The sequence below is a fragment of the Somniosus microcephalus genome, unplaced genomic scaffold (genome assembly GCF_052327205.1).
Source record: "Somniosus microcephalus isolate GS21.2 unplaced genomic scaffold, FLI_Smic_1.0 unresolved_chr1, whole genome shotgun sequence".
Lineage (NCBI taxonomy): Eukaryota > Metazoa > Chordata > Chondrichthyes > Squaliformes > Somniosidae > Somniosus > Somniosus microcephalus.
Genome location: NW_028225179.1, coordinates 153,461,298 through 153,481,853, shown reverse-complemented (window position 1 = coordinate 153,481,853; position 20,556 = coordinate 153,461,298). Strand labels below are relative to the sequence as shown.

At 52.4% G+C, this 20,556-nt stretch overlaps 1 protein-coding gene across 1 annotated transcript in view; it reads right to left on the bottom strand.

The window, feature by feature from the left end:
• The window catches only part of LOC147096268 (tenascin-X-like), a 442,953-nt gene that overhangs the window by 10,956 nt on the left and 411,441 nt on the right, over positions 1-20,556 (bottom strand). The window contains 5 exon segments of the mRNA XM_085975125.1: positions 2,665-2,761; positions 8,826-8,980; positions 13,929-14,061; positions 17,608-17,738; positions 17,932-18,075. Of these exon segments, the coding sequence (XP_085831251.1) occupies positions 2,665-2,761; positions 8,826-8,980; positions 13,929-14,061; positions 17,608-17,738; positions 17,932-18,075 (660 nt within the window).

Here is a 20,556-nt window from a genome sequence, read left to right as displayed (position 1 = left end):
CCCTCCCTCCATCCCCCTCTCCCCACCCCTCCATCCACCTCTCCTCCTTCAGTCACCCCCTCCGCCACACTACAACCCCTCTCCCCACCCACCTACCTCCCTCCGCTACCCCTCCCCCTCTCTCCACCCCTTCCTCCATCCCCCTCTCTCCACCTCTCCGCCACCCTACGAGCCCTCTCCCCACACACCCACCTCCGTCCGCTACCCCTCTCTCCACCCCTCCCTCCCCACCCCCTCTCCCCGTCACTCCCCCTCTCTCCACCCCTCCCTCCATCCCCCTCTCCTCCTTAGTCAACCCCTCTGCCACCCTACAACCCCTCTCCCCACACACCCATCTCCCTTCGCTAACCCTCCCCCCCTCTCCACCCCTCCCTCCCCCACCCGTCCACCCGCTCTCTCCAGCACTCCCTCCCGATCGGTCCATCCCCTCTCCCCACCCCTCTAACCCCGTCTCCCCACCCCCCTATCCCCACCCGTCCTCCCCTCCCCACCCCTCCATCCGTCTCTCCCCACCCATCTCACTCCCTTCTAAAGGCCTTTGTTAACTGGGTGGTGCAGTGTGTCAGACACTGTCCTTTCCCCCCCGGGACTGGGTGGGACAGTAAGTCAGACACTGTCCTTTCCCCCCCTGGGACTGGGTGGTGCAACGGGTCAGACACTGTCCTTTCCCTCTCTGGGACTGGCAGACACTGTCCTTTCCCCCTCTGGGACTGGGTGTTGCAGTGGGTCAGACCCTGTCCTTTCCCCCTCTGGGACTGGGTGGTGCAGTGGGTCAGACACTGTCCTTTCCCCCTCTGGGACTGGGTGGTGCGGTGGGTCAGACACTGTCCTTTCCCCCTCTGGGACTGGGTGGTGCAGTGGGTCAGACACTGTCCTTTCCCTCTCTGGGACTGGGTGGTGCAGTGGGTCAGACACTGTCCTTTCCCTCTCTGGGACTGGGTGGTGCAGTGGGTCAGACACTGTCCTTTCCCTCTCTGGGACTGGGTGGTGCAGTAGGTCAGACACTGTCCTTTCACCCTCTGGGACTGGGTGGTGCAACGGGTCAGACACTGTCCTTTCCCCCTCTGGGACTGGGTGGTGCAGTGGGTCAGACACTGTCCTTTCACCCTCTGGGACTGGGTGGTGCAGTGGGTCAGACACTGTCCTTTCCCCCTCTGGGACTGGGTGGTGCGGTGGGTCAGACACTGTCCTTTCCCCCTCTGGGACTGGGTGGTGAAGTGGGTCAGACACTGTCCTTTCACCCTCTGGGACTGGGTGGTGCAGTGGGTCAGACACTGACCTTTCACCCTCTGGGGCTGGGTGGGAAATGATCGCACTGGTACAGTAGGGAGAGCTCTGGCGAGATTGGGACTGAGGCACATTGGAAGGCCAGTCTCATTGGAGCTTCACTCTAGATGACTGGGATTGATTTGATATGGACACTGGGGTCTAAAATAGAAAAAATATTGGCTTCTGCAATCCTGAGATCCCTTACCTAGACCAGAGGAAATCCAGCCCCAAAAATCTACTGAAGACTGGCCAGTCTCCTGTGGCGTTGTCTAGACTTCAGGTGAGGTGGGATTGGAGGATAGGGGATAATTGGGCATGGGTGTGCAGATCATAGAATCATAGAAATTTACCGCACCGAAGGAGGCCATTTGGCCCATCGTGTCCATGCCGACCGACAAAGAGCTCTCCAGCCTAATCCCACTTCCCAGCACTTGGTCCGTAGCCCTGTAGGTTACGGCACTTCAGGTGCATATCCAAGTACTTTTTAAATGTGATTACGGTTCCTGCCTCTACCACCCTTTCAGGCAGCGAGTTCCAGACCCCCACAACCCTCTGGGTGAAGAAATTTCCCCTCAGGTCCCCTCTAAACCTTCCACCAATTACTTTAAATCTGTGCCCCCTGGTTTTTGACCCCTCTGCTGAGGGAAATAGGTCCTTCCTATCCACTCTATCTAGGCCCCTCATAATTTTATACAGCTCAATCAAGTCTCTCTTCAGCTTCCTCTGTTCCAAAGAAAACAACCCCAGCCTATCCAATCTTTCCTCATAGCTAAAATTCCCCAGCCCAGGCAACATCCTCGTAAATCTCCTCTGTCCCCTCTCTAGTACAATCACATCCTTCCTGTAATGTGGTGATCAGAACTGTACGCAGAAACAGATATAACTCACTCGCCATTTCAAAGCAACACATTCTGTCCTGATATTTTCGATTTCCATTATAAAATCCTATGTCTATATTTACAATGGGAATTGTCTATGTAAACACGTCACGCTGTAATTACACCCACCTGCCTCGGAAGGTGCTGCAGTGCCCCCACTGGTGGGAGGATGTAACTGTATCGTGTCAGGTTTAGAGGCAGGTACCATAAATGTGGACAGAAAAACTAAGAATACAACTAGTTGTGCGTGCAGATGTAACATTTTTAATATATTACAGAGAGATGTATGAACACTTTGCGCCCATGACTGCGAGGCCCTGGGACACTTACTAAGAAGTTAAGAAAGCCGCCATCGGCCTCACCTCCTGCTATTCCGAGCTCTAAGATTTAAAGTATGGTAAGGATTGAAGGTGTTTGCAGTGTGGTGAATGGCCTCCTTCTCCAGTAGGCCTCAGCTGGAGCCCTGTAGTGACCAGGGGCGGTGTTACAAACTCCCACTGAGGCAGTGCACACTTACCCAGCCAGTGTTCCTCAGCAAGCTCCCCGAACCCAGCCACATAAGCCTTCCAGCCCCTCATGAAGTTGGTCTTGCCGTTCATTCTCCTCTGGAAAACCTGCAGGAGGGAAAGGGGAAAACGACCATCACTCCCCGACACTGATCTCCTGCCTCTGCGGTGCTGGAAGGACAAGCTGAGGGGATGTCCCGAGCCCGACGTGTGATTGCGAGATGGGGAATAATGACAGCCAGTGAGATTAACCTTTAATGTGCTGGGACTGGAAGCAGTAGAGTGCCTTTAAACTTTACTGTCCTGGCACTGACCCCATGTTTAAACTCTGACCCCGTGTCTCGGCAGGGGAGGTGTCCTGGCCAATATTTATCCCTCAACCAACATAACAAAAACAGATGATCTGGTCATTATCACATTGCTGTTTGTGGGAGCTTGCTGTGCGCAAATTGGCTGCCACGTTTCCCACATTACAACAGTGGCTCCACGCCAAAAAGTACTTCATTGGCTGTAAAGCGCTTTGAGACGTCCGGTGGTCGTTCTCTGACCCCGTGCCCCCAGCTCTGACCCTATGTTTAAACTCTGACCCCACATGCCAGCCCTGACCCCACATCCCAACTCTTACCCCGCGCCCCCAATCCCTGACCCCGCGCCCCCGGCTCTGACCCCATGTTTAAATTCTGACCCCACATGCCAACCCTGACCCCACGTCCCAACTCTTACTCCGCGCCCCCAATCCCTGACCCCACGCCCCCGGCTCTGACCCCATGTTTAAACTCTGACCCCATATGCCAACCCTGACCCCACGTCCCAACTCTTACCCCGCGCCCCCAATCCCTGACCCCGCGCCCCCGGCTCTGACCCCATGTTTAAATTCTGACCCCACACGCCAACCCTGACCCCACGTCCCAACTCTTACTCCGCGCCCCCAATCCCTGACCCCACGCCCCCGGCTCTGACCCCATGTTTAAACTCTGACCCCACATGCCAACCCTGACCCCACGTCCCAACTCTTACCCTGCGCCCCCAATCCCTGACCCCGCGCCCCCGGCTCTGAATTTGAGTCTCTGCCACCTCCCCTTTCCATTACGAAGTGAACAGAATAAGTAAATAAATAAATCAGGGCAAAGGGAACAGTGGAAGGAAGAGGAACAAAAGAGGGAAAGAATGAAGGAAATAAGAAAGGAGGGAAAGGAAATTAAAACCTCTTCGGAATGGGAGCAAAGTTTAGGCCCTTTGAAAGGCCAGTTTTTGGATCCAAGGCCTGTTAACTGAGAGTTGCCCCTGTGATGAAATATATGCCTTCATCAGCCCCTGTGTTTTACCTGCTTTGTATTGTGTGTACCGCCCCCTTTTTCCTATTGTGTGTATTGGCTACGCCCCTGTCTTTTGTCATATAAAGGTCTCAAGAGCTGTATGAGTCATTCTATCAGACGAACCCGATGTGGAAAGACCTGCAATGTTCTTAGTGATTAAAAGCCTTCAGTTGAATCCTTTAAACTCCTTGTCTTTGTGTTATTGATGGCACTTCAATTTTAATCACTAAAACACCAAGATGGATCGACTCCTGAAACCAGAGCGCTTGGATCTGGACCCCCATGCCTCAGACGCAGCCACACAGTTCGGACACTGTGATGAAATATATTCCATTCATCACTGCCTGTTTTCTGTGTCTTGTAACTGCCTGCTTTCTGTGTCTTTTCCCTTCCCCCAGTCCTCATGTATTATGTATTGGAATGTGCTGGAATTGGTTGTGTGCAGGGCTCCGCCCATACCTGGCTCCTTTGTAACCTAAGTCAGTCGGGCATCAGCCTCCTGAAGGAAGACATCTCTCTAGTTTACGTGTTATGTTCTAAGTTAATAAAAGCCTTACTTTTGTTCTGCTAACTTCGAGTCTCGGAATAATTGAGGCACATCAGACACTGGTTCCAATGCTTCGAATTTTTTATCGCAAACTCATCCACCGCCATAGCAGCCGCAACTGCCACCGGAGACGTGAAACTGGGAATCCTGCGAAACTGGGTGAGCCATCGGGTCTCCCCTCTCATCCAAGATGCCACCAGCTACGGGGATGCCTGCACCATTCTGAAGGCCCACTACGTGCGGCCAATAAACGAGGTGTACGCCAGGCATCTTCTGACTACTCGCACGCAGCGGCATGGTGAGCCACTAGAGGACTTCATGCTAAGCCTAAAAGTACTGGGCAGAGACTGTAACTGTAAGGCCGTGTCTGCCATCGTGTACACGGAGGAGCTGATCCAAGACTCCTTTATTGCGGGCCTCAGTTCAAATTACATTCGGCAGAAACTGTTTGAAAAGGAGGGACTGGACTTAAAACAGGCTATGGGCATAGCGCGATCGCTGGATATGGCCCAGAGGAACTCTGAATCCTGTTCCTCAGGCCACACGGCCCACTCCGCCTCATGCGCGCCGTGGGGGCCGCCATCTTGGAAGCCATCTTCACCTCCCAGGTCTCAGGCCAGCCCAGCACCATCGGAGCCCCAGCCCCCACCCAGGAGCCCCACTACTGCCGCGATGCATCGGGGCCCGAAATGCTACTTCTGCGGCCAGGACAAACACTCCAGGCATCTGTGCCCAGTGAAGGGCACCACCTGTTTTAAATGCGGGAAGAAAGGACATTTCAGCAAAGTCTGCAGAGGGAACCCCGCCTCCAACTCCACCACCGCCGCGTGCGCGCCGTGGGGGCGGCCATCTTGGACGCCATCTTGTCCACCCTCATGGAGTCCACCATCTTGCCCCGACTACACGGACCTCCAGGACCCACTGGTGGCCTCGATCACAGTGGATCAATCCAGGCCGCATCCGTTGTCTAGATCGATGATGGACATAGAGGTAAACGGGAACAAGGTTAAATGCTTGATTGACTGCGGGAGCACCGAAAGCTTTATTCATCCTAGCCTGGTAAAACGACTTTCACTAACGATAGTCCCCACACAGGGCAAAATCGCCATGGCTGATAAGACTCATACCTCAAAAATTACAGGTTTCTGCGCGGTTATGTTGTCGGTAAAAGGCACTGATTACAGAGATTTTAAACTATTGATAATGCCAGATCTCTGTGTGAGCGTGATCTTGGGTCTGGACTTCCAGTGCCACCACCAAAGTATCACGCTTACCTACGGTGGGTCCCAGCCGCCCCTCACAGTGTGCGGTCTGGCTACCCTGAAGGTCAAGCCGCCCTCTCTGTTCGCCAACCTCGCACCCAACTGTCGACCCATAGCGACCAAGAGTAGGCGGTACAGCTGGGAGGACAGACGGTTCATTGCGTCGGAAGTAGAAAGACTCAAGCGGGAGGGTATCATCGAATGCAGTACCAGCCCGTGGCGCGCCCAGGTAGTAGTAGTTAAGGGTAGCGAAAAGAAGCGGACGGTGATAGATTATAGCCAGACGGTTAATCTATACACCCAGCTAGACGCCTACCCTCTGCCCCGCATAGCGGATATGGTTAACCAAATTGCGCAATACCGGGTGTTTTCCACCATCGACCTAAAATCGGCATACCACCAGCTCCCCATTAGGCCGGAGGACCGTCCATACACCGCCTTCGAGGCGAACAGACGCCTCTACCACTTCCTCAGAGTCCCCTTTGGGGTAACGAATGGGGTCTCGGTCTTCCAGCGGGAGATGGACCGCATGGTCGATGAGAACCAGTTAACAGCCACCTACCCATACCTAGACAACGTCACCATCTGCGGCCACGACCAGCAAGACCACGACTCGAACCTCGCGAGATTTCTGAAAACCGCCCTCAGACTCAATCTTACCTACAACGAGGATAAGTGTGTCTTTAGCACCACGCGCCTCTGTATCCTGGGCTGCGTGGTGGAAAACGGGGAAATCGGTCTGGACCCCGGCCGATTGCGCCCCCTACGGGAGCTACCCCTACCAAACACTCCCAAGGCCCTGAAAAGGTGCCTGGGGTTCTTCTCCTATTACGCCCAATGGGTCCCCAATTATTCCGACAAGGCCCGTCCCCTCCTGAAATCAACGTCCTTCCCGCTCACGGCCGAGGCCCACGCCGCCTTCAACAGCATTAAACACGACATTGAGAAGGCCGCGCTGCAGGCAGTGGACGAAAACATCCCTTTCCAGGTCGAAAGCGATGCGTCCGACTTCGCTTTAGCAGCCACCCTCAACCAGGATGGGCGGCCCGTAGCCTTTTTCTCAAGAACCCTCCAAGGGCCCGAGATCAGGCACTCCTCGGTAGAGAAGGAGGCCCAGGCCATAGTGGAGGCAGTGCGGCACTGGAGGCACTACCTAGCCGGCAAACGCTTCACCCTGCTTACCGACCAGCGGTCGGTAGCCTTCATGTTTAACAACAAACAGAGGGGGAAGATCAAGAACGACAAAATTCTCAGGTGGCGGATCGAACTCTCCACGTTTGAGTATGACATAATATATAAGCCAGGGGCCCTCAACGAATCCCCCGACACCCTATCACGAGGGATGTGTGCCAGCATCCAGGGGGACAGGCTACAGGGCCTCCACAATGGCCTCTGCCACCCGGGGGTCACCCGGCTATTTCACTTTATAAAATCCCGTAACCTCCCCTATTCCATCAAGGAGGTCCGGTCGATGACCAGGGACTGCCGCACCTGCGCGGAATGCAAGCCCTGTTTTTTCAGGCCCGACCGAGCCCACCTGATCAAAGCTACACGGCCATTCGAGCGCCTGAGCTTAGATTTCAAGGGACCACTCCCCTCCACCGACCGCAATGCGTACTTTCTCAACATTGTGGACGAGTACTCCCGCTTCCCATTCGCCTACCCCTGCCCAGACATGACCAGTGCCACGGTCATCAAGTGCCTCAGCAACCTGTTTTGCACGTTTGGCATGCCTAACTACATCCACACTGACAGGGGGGCGTCGTTCATGAGCGACGAATTGCGCCAATACCTGCTGTCGAAGGGGATAGCCACGAGTCGGACCACTAGTTATAACCCCCGGGGTAATGGGCAAGTGGAGAGGGAGAACGCGACAGTGTGGAAGGCGGTCACCTTAGCACTAAGGTCTAAAGGCCTCCCCACCTCCCGCTGGCAAGAGGTCCTCCCAGACGTACTCCACTCGATAAGGTCGCTACTGTGTACTGCTACTAACGCCACTCCTCACGAGAAGATGTTTGTTTTTCCCCGCAAATCAACCTCAGGAGTGTCCCTACCCTCGTGGCTCTCCACCCCAGGGACAGTCCTATTACGGAAGTATGTGAGGGGCCACAAAACGGATCCCCTCGTGGAGGCAGTACACCTACTCCACGCAAACCCACAGTACGCGTACGTCAAGCACGCCGACGGGCGTGAGGACACCATGTCCATAAAGGACCTCGCCTCGGCAGGAAGCGACGACGACCCATCACCACCACCCCCAGAAGAACCTCCACCATCCCCAGGCTCACCACCCCCAGAAGTACCTGCAACACCCCCAACACATGGGTATGCCCAGGAGGGCACCACGGACTCCCGGTCGGAACCCGAGGTACTGTTGCGACGTTCAGGAAGGACTATCACACCCCCCGGACAGACTAAATCTGTAGAAGGGGTGAATGTGATGAAATATATGCCTTCATCAGCCCCTGTGTTTTACCTGCTTTGTATTGTGTGTACCGCCCCCTTTTTCCTATTGTGTGTATTGGCTACGCCCCTGTCTTTTGTCATATAAAGGTCTCAAGAGCTGTATGAGTCATTCTATCAGACGAACCCGATGTGGAAAGACCTGCAATGTTCTTAGTGATTAAAAGCCTTCAGTTGAATCCTTTAAACTCCTTGTCTTTGAGTTATTGATGGCACTTCAGCCCCATCCCAGGATCCGAGCAGGTGGGCCTCTAACCACTCAGGTCAACCTCGGTCTGGGTCTGACCACAACCCCCGACCCCTGACCCTTGGCATAGGGTCACCAACTCTAGTTGGCCGTATTCCTGGGAGTTTTCATCACATGACCAGCAGCCTCCAACTGCCCCTCCCAATCAAACAGCCTTTCTTCCCCCATCTCCAATAATTTTCATAACTAGTAAACGGAAACTTTCAAAGAAACAAAAAAAAACACACGCCATTTAAAAAGAAAATCCCCTATAATCTTTCTCCCGGGAGCCGCTCACAGCACTGTCCTGGAGACTAATTTTAATTTGTGACCCGAACCCTGCGAACTTCATACTTACGAGCCAGCCTCCGCCATCAGTGGTCATGTCGCAGTAAGCTTTGACCGGCTTGTCCTTGTTCCCGTTTAGGTAGAGCGTGACGATGCTGGACTCAGTCCTTCCGTTGCTGCGCTCCTCCCCGCAGTCCCTGGGGAATGGGATGCTGCGGGCACCCACTGGGCGAAGAATCAGAGAGAGAGATGATCACAGTGTACACAATCCCAGAGAGCGCACACGCTCCCCATCCTCCTCTCCACCCCCTCTCCCCACCCTCCCCCCTCTCCCCACCCCCCCTTCCCCCTCTCCCCACCCTTCCCCCTCAACCCCCCTCTCCCCACCCTCCCCACTCTCCCCACCCCTCTCCCCACCCTCCCCACCCTTCCCCCTCCCCTCCTCTCCCCACCCTTCCCCCTCACCCCACCCTTCCCCCTCTCCCACCCTCTCCCCACCCTCCCCGCTCTCCCCACCCCTCTCCCCACCCTCCCCACTCTCCCCACCCTCTCCCCACCCTCCCCACTCTCCCCCCCTGCCCACCCTTCCCCCTCTCCCCACCCTTCCCCCTCTCCTCCCTCTCCCCACTCTCTCCCCCTCTCCCCACTCTCCCCCCCTCTCCCCACCTGTAATGATATCAGCAAATAGTGATGTTATTTGCCTGTTCGATTATGATGCCTTAATAGCATGATTGCATGTATTGATTGCTTGTGCCTGACCAGCAGAGGGCATGTGACCGAGAGAAGCAAGGCAGTTAGTTTAGTTTCGGTTTCGTTCTAGATGCATCACTAGCAGGGTGTCTCATGAAAAGCTGTATAAAAGAGTTGAACAGACTTTAGATTAAAAAACATTCTCTTTCATAAATGTCTCGTCATTGAACCCACAAAGAAATCAATACATGGTGTCAGAAGTGATTGAAAGAGATGAAGAGAAGAAATCAAAAGTTAAATCAGCTCTCCACAGATTAGCAAGCCAAAAGAGAACATCGTTACTTACCATTAGAGAATAGCTAACGAAGTGAAAAATGGAAGGTTTACTCCCACCGGCGACGCTTCAGTTGACAGGTAATGTGGCTGAAAATTGGAGAAGGTTCAAACAACGTGTGGGGTTGTATTTATCAGCAATCGGAGCTGACGAGAAAATTAATAAAAGGAAATCGTCACTGTTCTTACATGTCGTGGGTGATGAAGCGCTGGAGGTGTATAATAACTTCACATTCGCTGTTAATGGAGACAAAATGAAGCTAGATAAAATAATGGAACAGTTTGAGGCCTACTGCATACCTAAACGTAACGTGACGTTTGAGAGGCACAGATTTTTCACATGTGTACAGAAAACGGGTGAGACTATTGATCAGTATGTGACTGAACTGAGAAACAGAAGCAAATCGTGTGAATTTGGGGGACTGACAGACTCGCTGATAAAAGACAGACTGGTGTGTGGTATTCCAGATAATGGTCTAAGGGAAAGACTGCTAAGAGAGCAAGATCTAGACCTGGGAAAAGCCACAGCACTGTGTAGGGCTACAGAGACTGTGAAGTTGCAGGCAAAGGAGCTGTTCAGTGACAGTAGCTGCAACGTGGATGCAGTGAGTAAGAACGGACACAAACCGTTTAACAAAAAGAGCGCCAATGTGAAAAAAGAGGCGTGGCCAGCAAACGAAAATGAAAGGGACAATCGAAAGTCATGTAGTCGATGCGGTACACAGCATCCACCAAGAAAGTGTCCAGCATATGGTAAAACATGCAATAGTTGCAACAAGAACAACCATTATGCCCGTTGCTGTAAGAACCAAATGCAACAAAGCAAGGTCCATGCAGTAGATGAAAGCGACATAGAGGAGTTCTATGTAGATGTTGTGTCTGAAAACAAAAAAGAAGAAAGAGACTGGATGTTGACACTAAAAGTGAATGACATACACATTCCATTTAAATTGGATACTGGAGCACAAGTTAATGTGATATCAGAGACTGATTTTAAGAAAATTAGACCCAGACCAAAGATACATGGAATCAAAGTGAAAGTGACAGGATACTCAGGTACTGATATACCAGTGAAAGGAAGATGCATTGTCAAAGTAACACACAAGGACAGAGAGCACACGCTAGCATTAATCGTGGTGCCAAAGGATGTGCAAGCCATACTAGGTTTAAAAGCCTGTGAGAGACTGAACCTGGTAAAGAGAGTCCTCGTTGTGGAAAGCGAAGGAGAGACAGTCTATGATGAACTGAATGTTGCGTACACACCAGGTAAGCTGATGTATACAGCAGACACGTTGTCCAGAGCTGTTGACCCAGGAGAGCCCGCAAACACAGTGAAAAGACTGATGTACAAGGCAAAAGACAGTGGAACTGACTTCTACCAGAGCATGCTTGTATACCGCACAATGCCACTCGAGTGTGGTATGTCACCAGCCCAACTCCTGATGGGACGTCGGCTAAGGTCAAACCTACCCATCCCGGAGAACCTCCTGAAAACAAAAGAGGGGGAGAAAGTGAGGAAGTTCAAAGAACAACAGAAAGAAAAGCAAAAGTACTACTATGACAGAGGAACACAAAACCTACCTGAACTCCACACTGGTGACCAAGTAAGGTTCAAAGACAAAACAAACACATGGACTCAGAAGGGAAGTTCAACCAAGATCATACACCATTCAGACCGATGAGGGTGCTGTTCTGAGAAGAAATCGTCGAGATCTTCTCATGGGACCAGCCACAGCAGGTCAAGAGACTGATACTGTTGAACAACCTGATCACACAGCTGAGAACAAATCATCTGAGGCAACAACTCAGATTCAAGGACAATCAATCAGGAAATCCTCAAGACACGTGAAGCCTCCTGAGAGACTCATTGAGCAAATTTAAGGACTATTGTTATAGAAGGAAGTAATGTTATCTTATTCTTTCTTCAAGTTCTAGTGTATTGACATATTTCATGTGAACACACAAAGCAAGGTTAAAAAACCTTGATCATGATAATGATAATGTAAGTTCATTAAGTGTTACAGTTAAAATGCAGATTAATACAAAGAAAACATGTTGTTAGTTAAAAGTAAAATACTTTTGTTTTAAGAAAAGGAGATGTAATGATATCAGCAAATAGTGATGTTATTTGCCTGTTCGATTATGATGCCTTAATAACATGATTGCATGTATTGATTGCTTGTGCCTGACCAGCAGAGGGCATGTGACCGAGAGAAGCAAGGCAGTTAGTTTAGTTTCGGTTTCATTCTAGATGCATCACAGCATCGTGTCTCCTGTAAAAGCTGTATAAGAGTTGAACAGACTTTAGATTAAAACTCATTCTCTTTCATAAATGTCTCGTCATTGAACCCACAAAGAAATCAATACACCACCCTTCCCCCTCACCCCACCCTTCCCCCTCTCCCCCCCTCTCCCCACCCCTCTCCCCACCCTCCCCACCCCTCTCCCCACCCTTCCCCCTCTCCCCCCTCTCCCCACCCTTCCCCCCTCTCCCCACCCCTCCCCACCCTCCCCCCCTTCCCCACTCTCCCCCCTCCCCACTCTCCCCCCCTCTCCCCACCCTCCCCACTCTCCCCACCATCCACACTCCCCACCCTCCCCCTCTCCCCACCCTTCCCCCACTCCCCCCTCTCCACTCTCCCCCCTCCCCCCACCCTCTCCCCACTGCCCCCCTCTCCCCCCCTCTCCCCACCCTGCCCCCTCTCCCCACTCTCCCCACCCTCCCCCCCCACTCTCCCCCCCTCTCCCCACCCTCCCCACTCTCCCCCCCTCTCCCCACCCTTCCCCCTCTCCCCACCCTTCCCCCTCTCCCCCCTCCCCACCCTCCCCCCTCCCTTCCCCCTCTCCTCACCCTCCCCACTCTCCCCCCTTCCCCTCCCCCCCTCTACCCCCTCCCCACTCTCCCCCCCTCTCCCCACCCTTCCCCTCTCCCCACCCTTCCCCCTCTCCCCACCCTTCCCACCCTCTCCCCACCCTTCCCACCCTCCCCCCTCTCCCCACCCTTCCCCCTCTCCCCCCTCCACACACCCTTCCCCCTCTCCCCCCTCCACACCCTCCCCCCTCTCCCCACCCTTCCCACTCTCCCCCCTTTCTCCCCCCCTTCCCCCTCCCCCCCCCTTCCCACTCTCCCCCCTTTCTCCCCCCCTTCCCCCTCCCCCCTCTCCCCCCTCCCCACTCTCCCCCCCTCTCCCCACCCTTCCCCCTCTCCCCACCCTTCCCACCCTCTCCCCACCCTTCCCACCCTCCCCCCTCTCCCCACCCTTCCCCCTCTCCCCCCTCCACACACCCTTCCCCCTCTCCCCCCTCCACACCCTCCCCCCTCTCCCCACCCTTCCCACTCTCCCCCCTTTCTCCCCCCCTTCCCCCTCCCCCCTCTCCCCCCCTTCCCACTCTCCCCCCTTTCTCCCCCCCTTCCCCCTCCCCCCTCTCCCCCCTCCCCACTCTCCCCCCCCTCCCCCCTCTCCCCACCCTTCCCCCTATCCCCCCCACCCTTCTCCCCCTCTCCTCCCTCTCCCCACCCTTCCCCCTCTCCTCCCCTCTCCCTCCACCCTCCCCCTCTCCCCACCCTCTCCCTCCACCCTTCCCCCTCTCCCCCCCTCTCCCCACCCTTTCCCCTCTCCCCACCCCTGCACATCCCTCTAGCCACCCCTCCACATCCCTCTCCCCACCCCTCCACCCCTCCCCCACACCCCTCCACCCCCTCTCCCCACCCCTCCCCCCACACCCCTCCACCCCCTCTCCCCACACCCCTCCACCCCCTCTCCCCACCCCTCCCCCCACACCCCTCCACCCCCTCTCCCCACCCCTCCCCTCCCATCTCCCCACCCTCCACCCCCTCCCACCACCACTCCCCACCCTCCACCCCCTCCCCCGCCCTCCACCTCTCCCTACCCTCCACCTCCTCCCTCCACCCCCTCTCCCCACCCTTCGCCCCCTCTCGCCCCTCTCCACCACCTCCCCCCACCCATCCAGTCCCTCTCCCCGCCCCTCCCCCAACCCTCCTCCACTCTCTTCTCCCCCTCCCCTCCCCCCCTCCACTCCCTCCCCCCACCCCGAGCTTGCTGCTGTTGATGTCGCAGGGGGTGGGTGGGGGAGGGGTTGGTTGTTGGGGGGGGTGGTGTTCCAGGAACGTTCAAGCCCAAACACGTACCTGTGGTGAAGTGCGCAGTAATGGCGGCCGCTCTCTCACCGTCCCGCATGGCGTGCAGCCTGACCGTGTACCTGGTGCCGGGGAGCAGATGGAGCAATCTGTGACTCGTTGCCATGGCGTCCAACGTCGCTCGCTGTGGAGGGAAGGTCGAGCGGCAGAGTCAGTAACCGGTGAGGGGAAAGGCCCACGGTTTTTGGAATCACGTCCCCGGGTTTCATGTGGAAAAGTCGAGACACGCACTTTAATAATTGTTTCCACTACCCTTTGTGTGAAGAAGTGCTTCATGACATCACCCCTGAACTGCCTAGCTCTAATTTTAAGGTTATGCCCCTTTGTTCTGGACTCCCCCCACCAGAGGGAATAGTCTCTCTCTATCTACCCGATTAAATCCTTTAATCATCTTAAACACCTGAATCAGATCACCCCTTAATCTTCCAAACCACGAGCTAGGATGGTTGGGGGTGGAAAGTGTCTAGTCCTGATGCTCCAGGCATCACGACAGTGGAGCCATGTGGTCTTTTAGTGCCCATCAATTTTGTATTTGGTATGTTCACTCAACAAGACCACCTTGCATTTATATAGCGCCTTTAATGTAATAAAACGTCCCAAGGCGCTTCACAGAAGCATAAATAAAACAAAATTTAACACCAAGCCACATAAGGAGATATTAGGTCAGGTGACCAAAAGCTTGGTCAAAGAGGTAGGTTTTAAGGAGCTTAAAGGAGGAGAGGGAGGTAGAGAGGTGGAGAGGTTTCGGGAGGGAATTCAGGGCCCAGGCAGCTGAAGGCATGGCCGCCAATGGTGGAGCGATGAAAATCGGGGATGCGCAAGAGGCCAGAATTGGAGGAGCGCCGAGATCTCAGGCACAGGCTCTACGGGCCGAATGGCCTCCTTCTGTGTTGTAACCATTCTATGATTCTATGATCTTGGAGGGTTGTAGGGCTGGAGGAGGTCACAGAGATAGGGAGGGGGGGGGGCGAGGCCATGGAGGGATTTGAAAACAAGGCTGAGAAGTTTAAAACTGAGGCGTTGTTGGACAGGGAGCCAGTGCAGGTCAGCGAGTACAGGAGTGATGGGCGCGTTAGGACACGGGCAGCAGAGCTTTGGATGAGCTCATTGTTATAAATCTCATCATTCATCAAGAAACTACTCATGAAATAACGCTGGACGGCCAGCTGGTGGCGCCGTCCAAGGAGTATAAATACTTGGGCGTGGGCCCAGCTTGCCTGGGACATTTTGTAAGACAAGGAACTAGTGAAGTACATCTAGACCTCCATGATCTGAAACAAGTTGATTAAATTGACGTAATAAAACTCACTACGCACTGAATCAACTTGTTTCAGAACATGGAGGTCTATAGATATGTAAAGAGAAAAAGATTGGTGAAGTCAAGCGTGGGTCCCTTGCAGTCAGAATCAGGGGAATTTATAATGGGGAACAAAGAAATGGCAGACCAATTAAATACATATTTTGGTTCTGTCTTCACAAAGGAGGACACAAATAACCTCACAGAGATGTTGGGGAACATAGGGTCTGATGAAAGGGAGGAACTGAAAGAAATCAGTATTTGTAGGGAAATGGTGTTATGGAAATTGATGGGATTGAAGGCGGATAAATCCCCAGGGCCTGATAATCTACATCCTAGGGTACTTAAGGAAGTGGCCCTAGAAATAGTAGATGCATCGCTGATCATCTTCCAACATTCGATGGAATCTGGAACAGTACCCATGGATTGGAAGGTAGCTAATGTTACCCCACTATTCAAAATAGGTGGTAGAGAGAAAACGGGGAATTACAGACCGGTAAGCCTGACATCGGTGGTGGGGAAAATGCTAGAGTCCATTATAAAAGATGTAATAGCAGAGCACTTGGAAAACAGTGACGGGATTGGACAAGTCAACATGGATTTAAAAGGTAAATCGTGCTTGACTAATCTACTGGAATTTTTTGAGGATGTAACTGGTAAAATAGATAAGGGAGAACCAGTGGATGTCGTGTATTTGGACTTTCAGAAGGCTTTCGATAAGGTCCCGCATAAGAGTAAGGTCCCGCATAAGAGATTAGCGTGTAAAGTTAAGGCACATGGAATTGGGGGCAAGGTATTGACTTGGATAGAGAACTGGTTGGCAGACAGAAAGCAAAGAGTTGGAATAAACGGGTCTTTTTCGAGTGGCAGGAAGTGACTAGTGGGGTACCACAGGGATTGGTCCTTGGACCCCAGCTATTCACAATATATATTAATGATCTAGACAAGGGAACTAGATGTAATATCTCCAAATTTGCAGACGACACAAAGCTGAGTGGGCGTGTGTGCTGTGAGGAGGATGCTGAGAAACTCCAGGATGATTTGGACAGGTTGGGTGATTGGGCAAAAGCATGGCAGATGCAATATAACAATATAAATGTGAGGTTATCCACTTTGGTGGCAAAAACAGGAAGGCAGATTATTATCTGAATGGCAATAGATTGGGAGAAGGAGAAGTGCAACGAGACCTGGGTGTCCTTGTGCACCAGTCGCTGAAGGTAAGCATGCAGGTGCAGCAGGCGGTTAAGAAGGCAAATGGTATGTTGGCCTTCGTAGCGAGAGGGTTCGAGGACAGGAACAAGGATGTCTTGCTGCAGTTGTACAGGGCCTTGGTGAGACCACACCTTGAGTATTGTGTGCAGTTTTGGTCGCCTTATCTGAGGAAGGATGTTCTTGCCATGGAAGGAGTTCAGCGACGATTCACCAGGCTGATACCTGGGATGGCAGGAATTACGTATGAGGAGAGATTGGGTCGATTGGGCTTATACTCGCTGGAGTTTAGAAGAATGAGAGGGGATCTCATTGAAACTTATAAAATTCTGACAGGACTGGACAGACTAGATGCAGGAATGATGTTCCCGATTGTCGGGGAGTCCAGAACCAGGGGTCACAGTCTAAGGATAAGGGGTAGGCCATTTAGGACAGAAATGAGGAGGAATTTCTTCATCCAGAGAGTGGTGAACCTGTTGCATTCTCTACCACAGAAGGCAGTAGAAGCCAATTCAGTAAATATATTCAAGAAGGAGTTGGATATATTTCTTAAGGCTAAAGGGATCAAGGGGTATGGGGAGAAAGCAGGGACTGGGTACTGAAATTGGATGATCAGCCATGATCGCATTGAATGGCGGAGCAGGCTCGAAGGGCCGAATGGCCTACTCCTGCTCCTGTTTCTATGTCTAGTTGTACTTCACTAGTTCCTTGTCTTACAAAATGTCCCTGGAAAGCTGGGCCCACGCCCGAGTATTTATACTCCTTGGACGGCACCACCAGCTGGCCATCCAGCATTATTTCATGAGTAGTTTCTTGATGAATGATGAGATTTATAACACTCATGTTTATGGGTGGTGGAAGATGGGACACCGACCAGGAGAGCATTGGAATAGTCAAGTCTAGAGGTAACAAAGGCATGGATGAGGGTTTCAGCAGCAGATGAGCTGAGGTGGGGCGGAGAGTTGGGTGATGTTACGGGGGTGGAAGTAGGCGGTCCTGGTGATGGGGCAGACATGCAGTGAACTGCCGGCAGGGGGATTCCCCCGTTCATGATGTCACTATTCCGGAAGGCCACATGACATCATTAGGAAAGCCCTTCCCATTGGCTCCTTGGAACGGAATATGTCACTTTTTCAGACGAGTTGCTTGATCGCGGCCAGTTACCTGAGTCTCATCCCCTCCGGTCCCGTAGAGGAGGAGGTAGCCAGCCACTGGCGCTCCCGGGGCCTTCCACAAAACCAGGGCGTCACTCGACGAGATGTCACGCACCGTGAGGTCCCTGGGCAGGCCGGAGTCTGGGGGGAGAAAAGGTTGGCAGTTAGAAAGAAGGAAAAGAACGTGCATTTCTATGGCGCCGCTCACGACCGCAGGAGGTCCCAAAGTGCTTCACGGGCCCGTGAGGTACTTTTTGAAGTCAGACGTGGAACGGGGGCCTAGTCTCCATCCTGCAGCCTGCTCATCCCGCACGGTGCTCTCGGAATCACTCACCGGTGGAAAAGGCGGTGCTGGTAGCCGAGCTCCTCCTCGCTCCCTTGACGCTGTAGATCTTGAATGTGTACTCGGTGTCGCTACGCAAACGCGTAAGCTGCAGTGCAGCAGTGTTACCGGGGACATTCCTGCTTATGTTAGGAACTGCAAGAAAAAATAAAGGAAAATATTGAAATAAATTGTTCAGAGAACCTTAGAATCCCCGAATCAAAAGGGAAAAGTGTTTCATTCATTCGTATACCCAGTGTCTTCTGAAATTATCATGAAGGGACTCTTCTTATTCATGGTTGTACAGTCTGGGCCTGGTTATGAAGGGTCTCCTTTAACAGTGATTGTACAGTCTGGGCCTGGTTATGAAGGGTCTCCTTTAACAGTGATTGTAGAGTCTGGGCCTGGTTATGAAGGGTCTCCTTTAACAGTGATTGTACAGTCTGGGCCTGGTTATGAAGGGTCTCCTTTAACAGTGAGTGCAGAGTCTGGGCCTGGTTATGAAGGGTCTCCTTTAACAGTGAGTGCAGAGTCTGGGCCTGGTTATGAAGGGTCTCCTTTAACAGTGATTGTAGAGTCTGGGCCTGGTTATGAAGGGTCTCCTTTAACAGTGATTGTAGAGTCTGGGCCTGGTTATGAAGGGTCTCCTTTAACAGTGATTGTAGAGTCTGGGCCTGGTTATGAAGGGTCTCCTTTAACAGTGATTGTACAGTCTGGGCCTGGTTATGAAGGGTCTCCTTTAACAGTGAGTGCAGAGTCTGGGCCTGGTTATGAAGGGTCTCCTTTAACAGTGATTGTAGAGTCTGGGCCTGGTTATGAAGGGTCTCCTTTAACAGTGATTGTAGACTCTGGGCCTGTTTATGAAGGGTCTCCTTTAACAGTGATTGTAGAGTCTGGGCCTGGTTATGAAGGGTCTCCTTTAACAGTGATTGTAGAGTCTGGGCCTGTTTATGAAGGGTCTCCTTTAACAGTGATTGTAGAGTCTGGGCCTGTTTATGAAGGGTCTCCTTTAACAGTGATTGTAGAGTCTGGGCCTGGTTATGAAGGGTCTCCTTTAACAGTGATTGTAGAGTCTGGGCCTGGTTATGAAGGGTCTCCTTTAACAGTGATTGTAGACTCTGGGCCTGGTTATGAAGTGTCTCCTTTAACAGTGATTGTAGACTCTGGGCCTGGTTATGAAGGGTCTCCTTTAACAGTGATTGTAGAGTCTGGGCCTGGTTATGAAGGGTCTCCTTTAACAGTGATTGTAGAGTCTGGGCCTGGTTATGAAGGGTCTCCTTTAACAGTGATTGTAGACTCTGGGCCTGGTTATGAAGGGTCTCCTTTAACAGTGATTGTAGACTCTGGGCCTGGTTATGAAGTGTCTCCTTTAACAGTGATTGTAGACTCTGGGCCTGGTTATGAAGGGTCTCCTTTAACAGTGATTATAGAGTCTGGCCTGTTTATGAAGTGTCTCCTTTACCAGTAATTGTAGAGTCTGGGCCTGGTTATGAAGTGTCTCCTTTAAGAGTGATTGTACAGTCTGGGCCTGGTTATGAAGGGTCTCCTTTAACAGTGATTGTAGATTCTGGGTGTGGTTATGAAGGGTCTCCTTTAACAGTGGTTGAAGACTCTGGGCCTGGTTATGAAGGGTCTCCTTTAACAGTGATTGTAGATTCTGGGTGTGGTTATGAAGGGTCTCCTTTAACAGTGATTGTAGACTCTGGGCCTGGTTATGAAGGGTCTCGTTTAACAGTGATTGTAGAGTCTGGGCCTGGTTATGAAGGGTCTCCTTTAACAGTGATTGTAGATTCTGGGTGTGGTTATGAAGGGTCTCCTTTAACAGTGATTGTAGATTCTGGGTGTGGTTATGAAGGGTCTCCTTTAACAGTGATTGTAGACTCTGGGCCTGGTTATGAAGGGTCTCCTTTAACAGTGATTGTAGAGTCTGGGCCTGGTTATGAAGGGTCACGTTTAACAGTGATTGTAGAGTCTGGGCCTGGTTATGAAGGGTCTCCTTTAACAGTGATTGTAGATTCTGGGTGTGGTTATGAAGGGTCTCCTTTAACAGTGATTGTAGATTCTGGGTGTGGTTATGAAGGGTCTCCTTTAACAGTGAGTGCAGAGTCTGGGCCTGGTTATGAAGGGTCTCCTTTAACAGTGATTGTACAGTCTGGGCCTGGTTATGAAGGGTCTCCTTTAACAGTGAGTGCAGAGTCTGGGCCTGGTTATGAAGGGTCTCCTTTAACAGTGATTGTAGAGTCTGGGCCTGGTTATGAAGGGTCTCCTTTAACAGTGATTGTAGACTCTGGGCCTGTTTATGAAGGGTCTCCTTTAACAGTGATTGAAGAGTCTGGGCCTGGTTATGAAGGGTCTCCTTTAACAGTGATTGTAGACTCTGGGCCTGGTTATGAAGTGTCTCCTTTAACAGTGATTGTAGACTCTGGGCCTGGTTATGAAGGGTCTCCTTTAACAGTGATTGTAGAGTCTGGGCCTGGTTATGAAGGGTCTCCTTTAACAGTGATTGTAGACTCTGGGCCTGGTTATGAAGGGTCTCCTTTAACAGTGATTGTAGAGTCTGGGCCTGGTTATGAAGGGTCTCCTTTAACAGTGATTGTAGACTCTGGGCCTGGTTATGAAGGGTCTCCTTTAACAGTG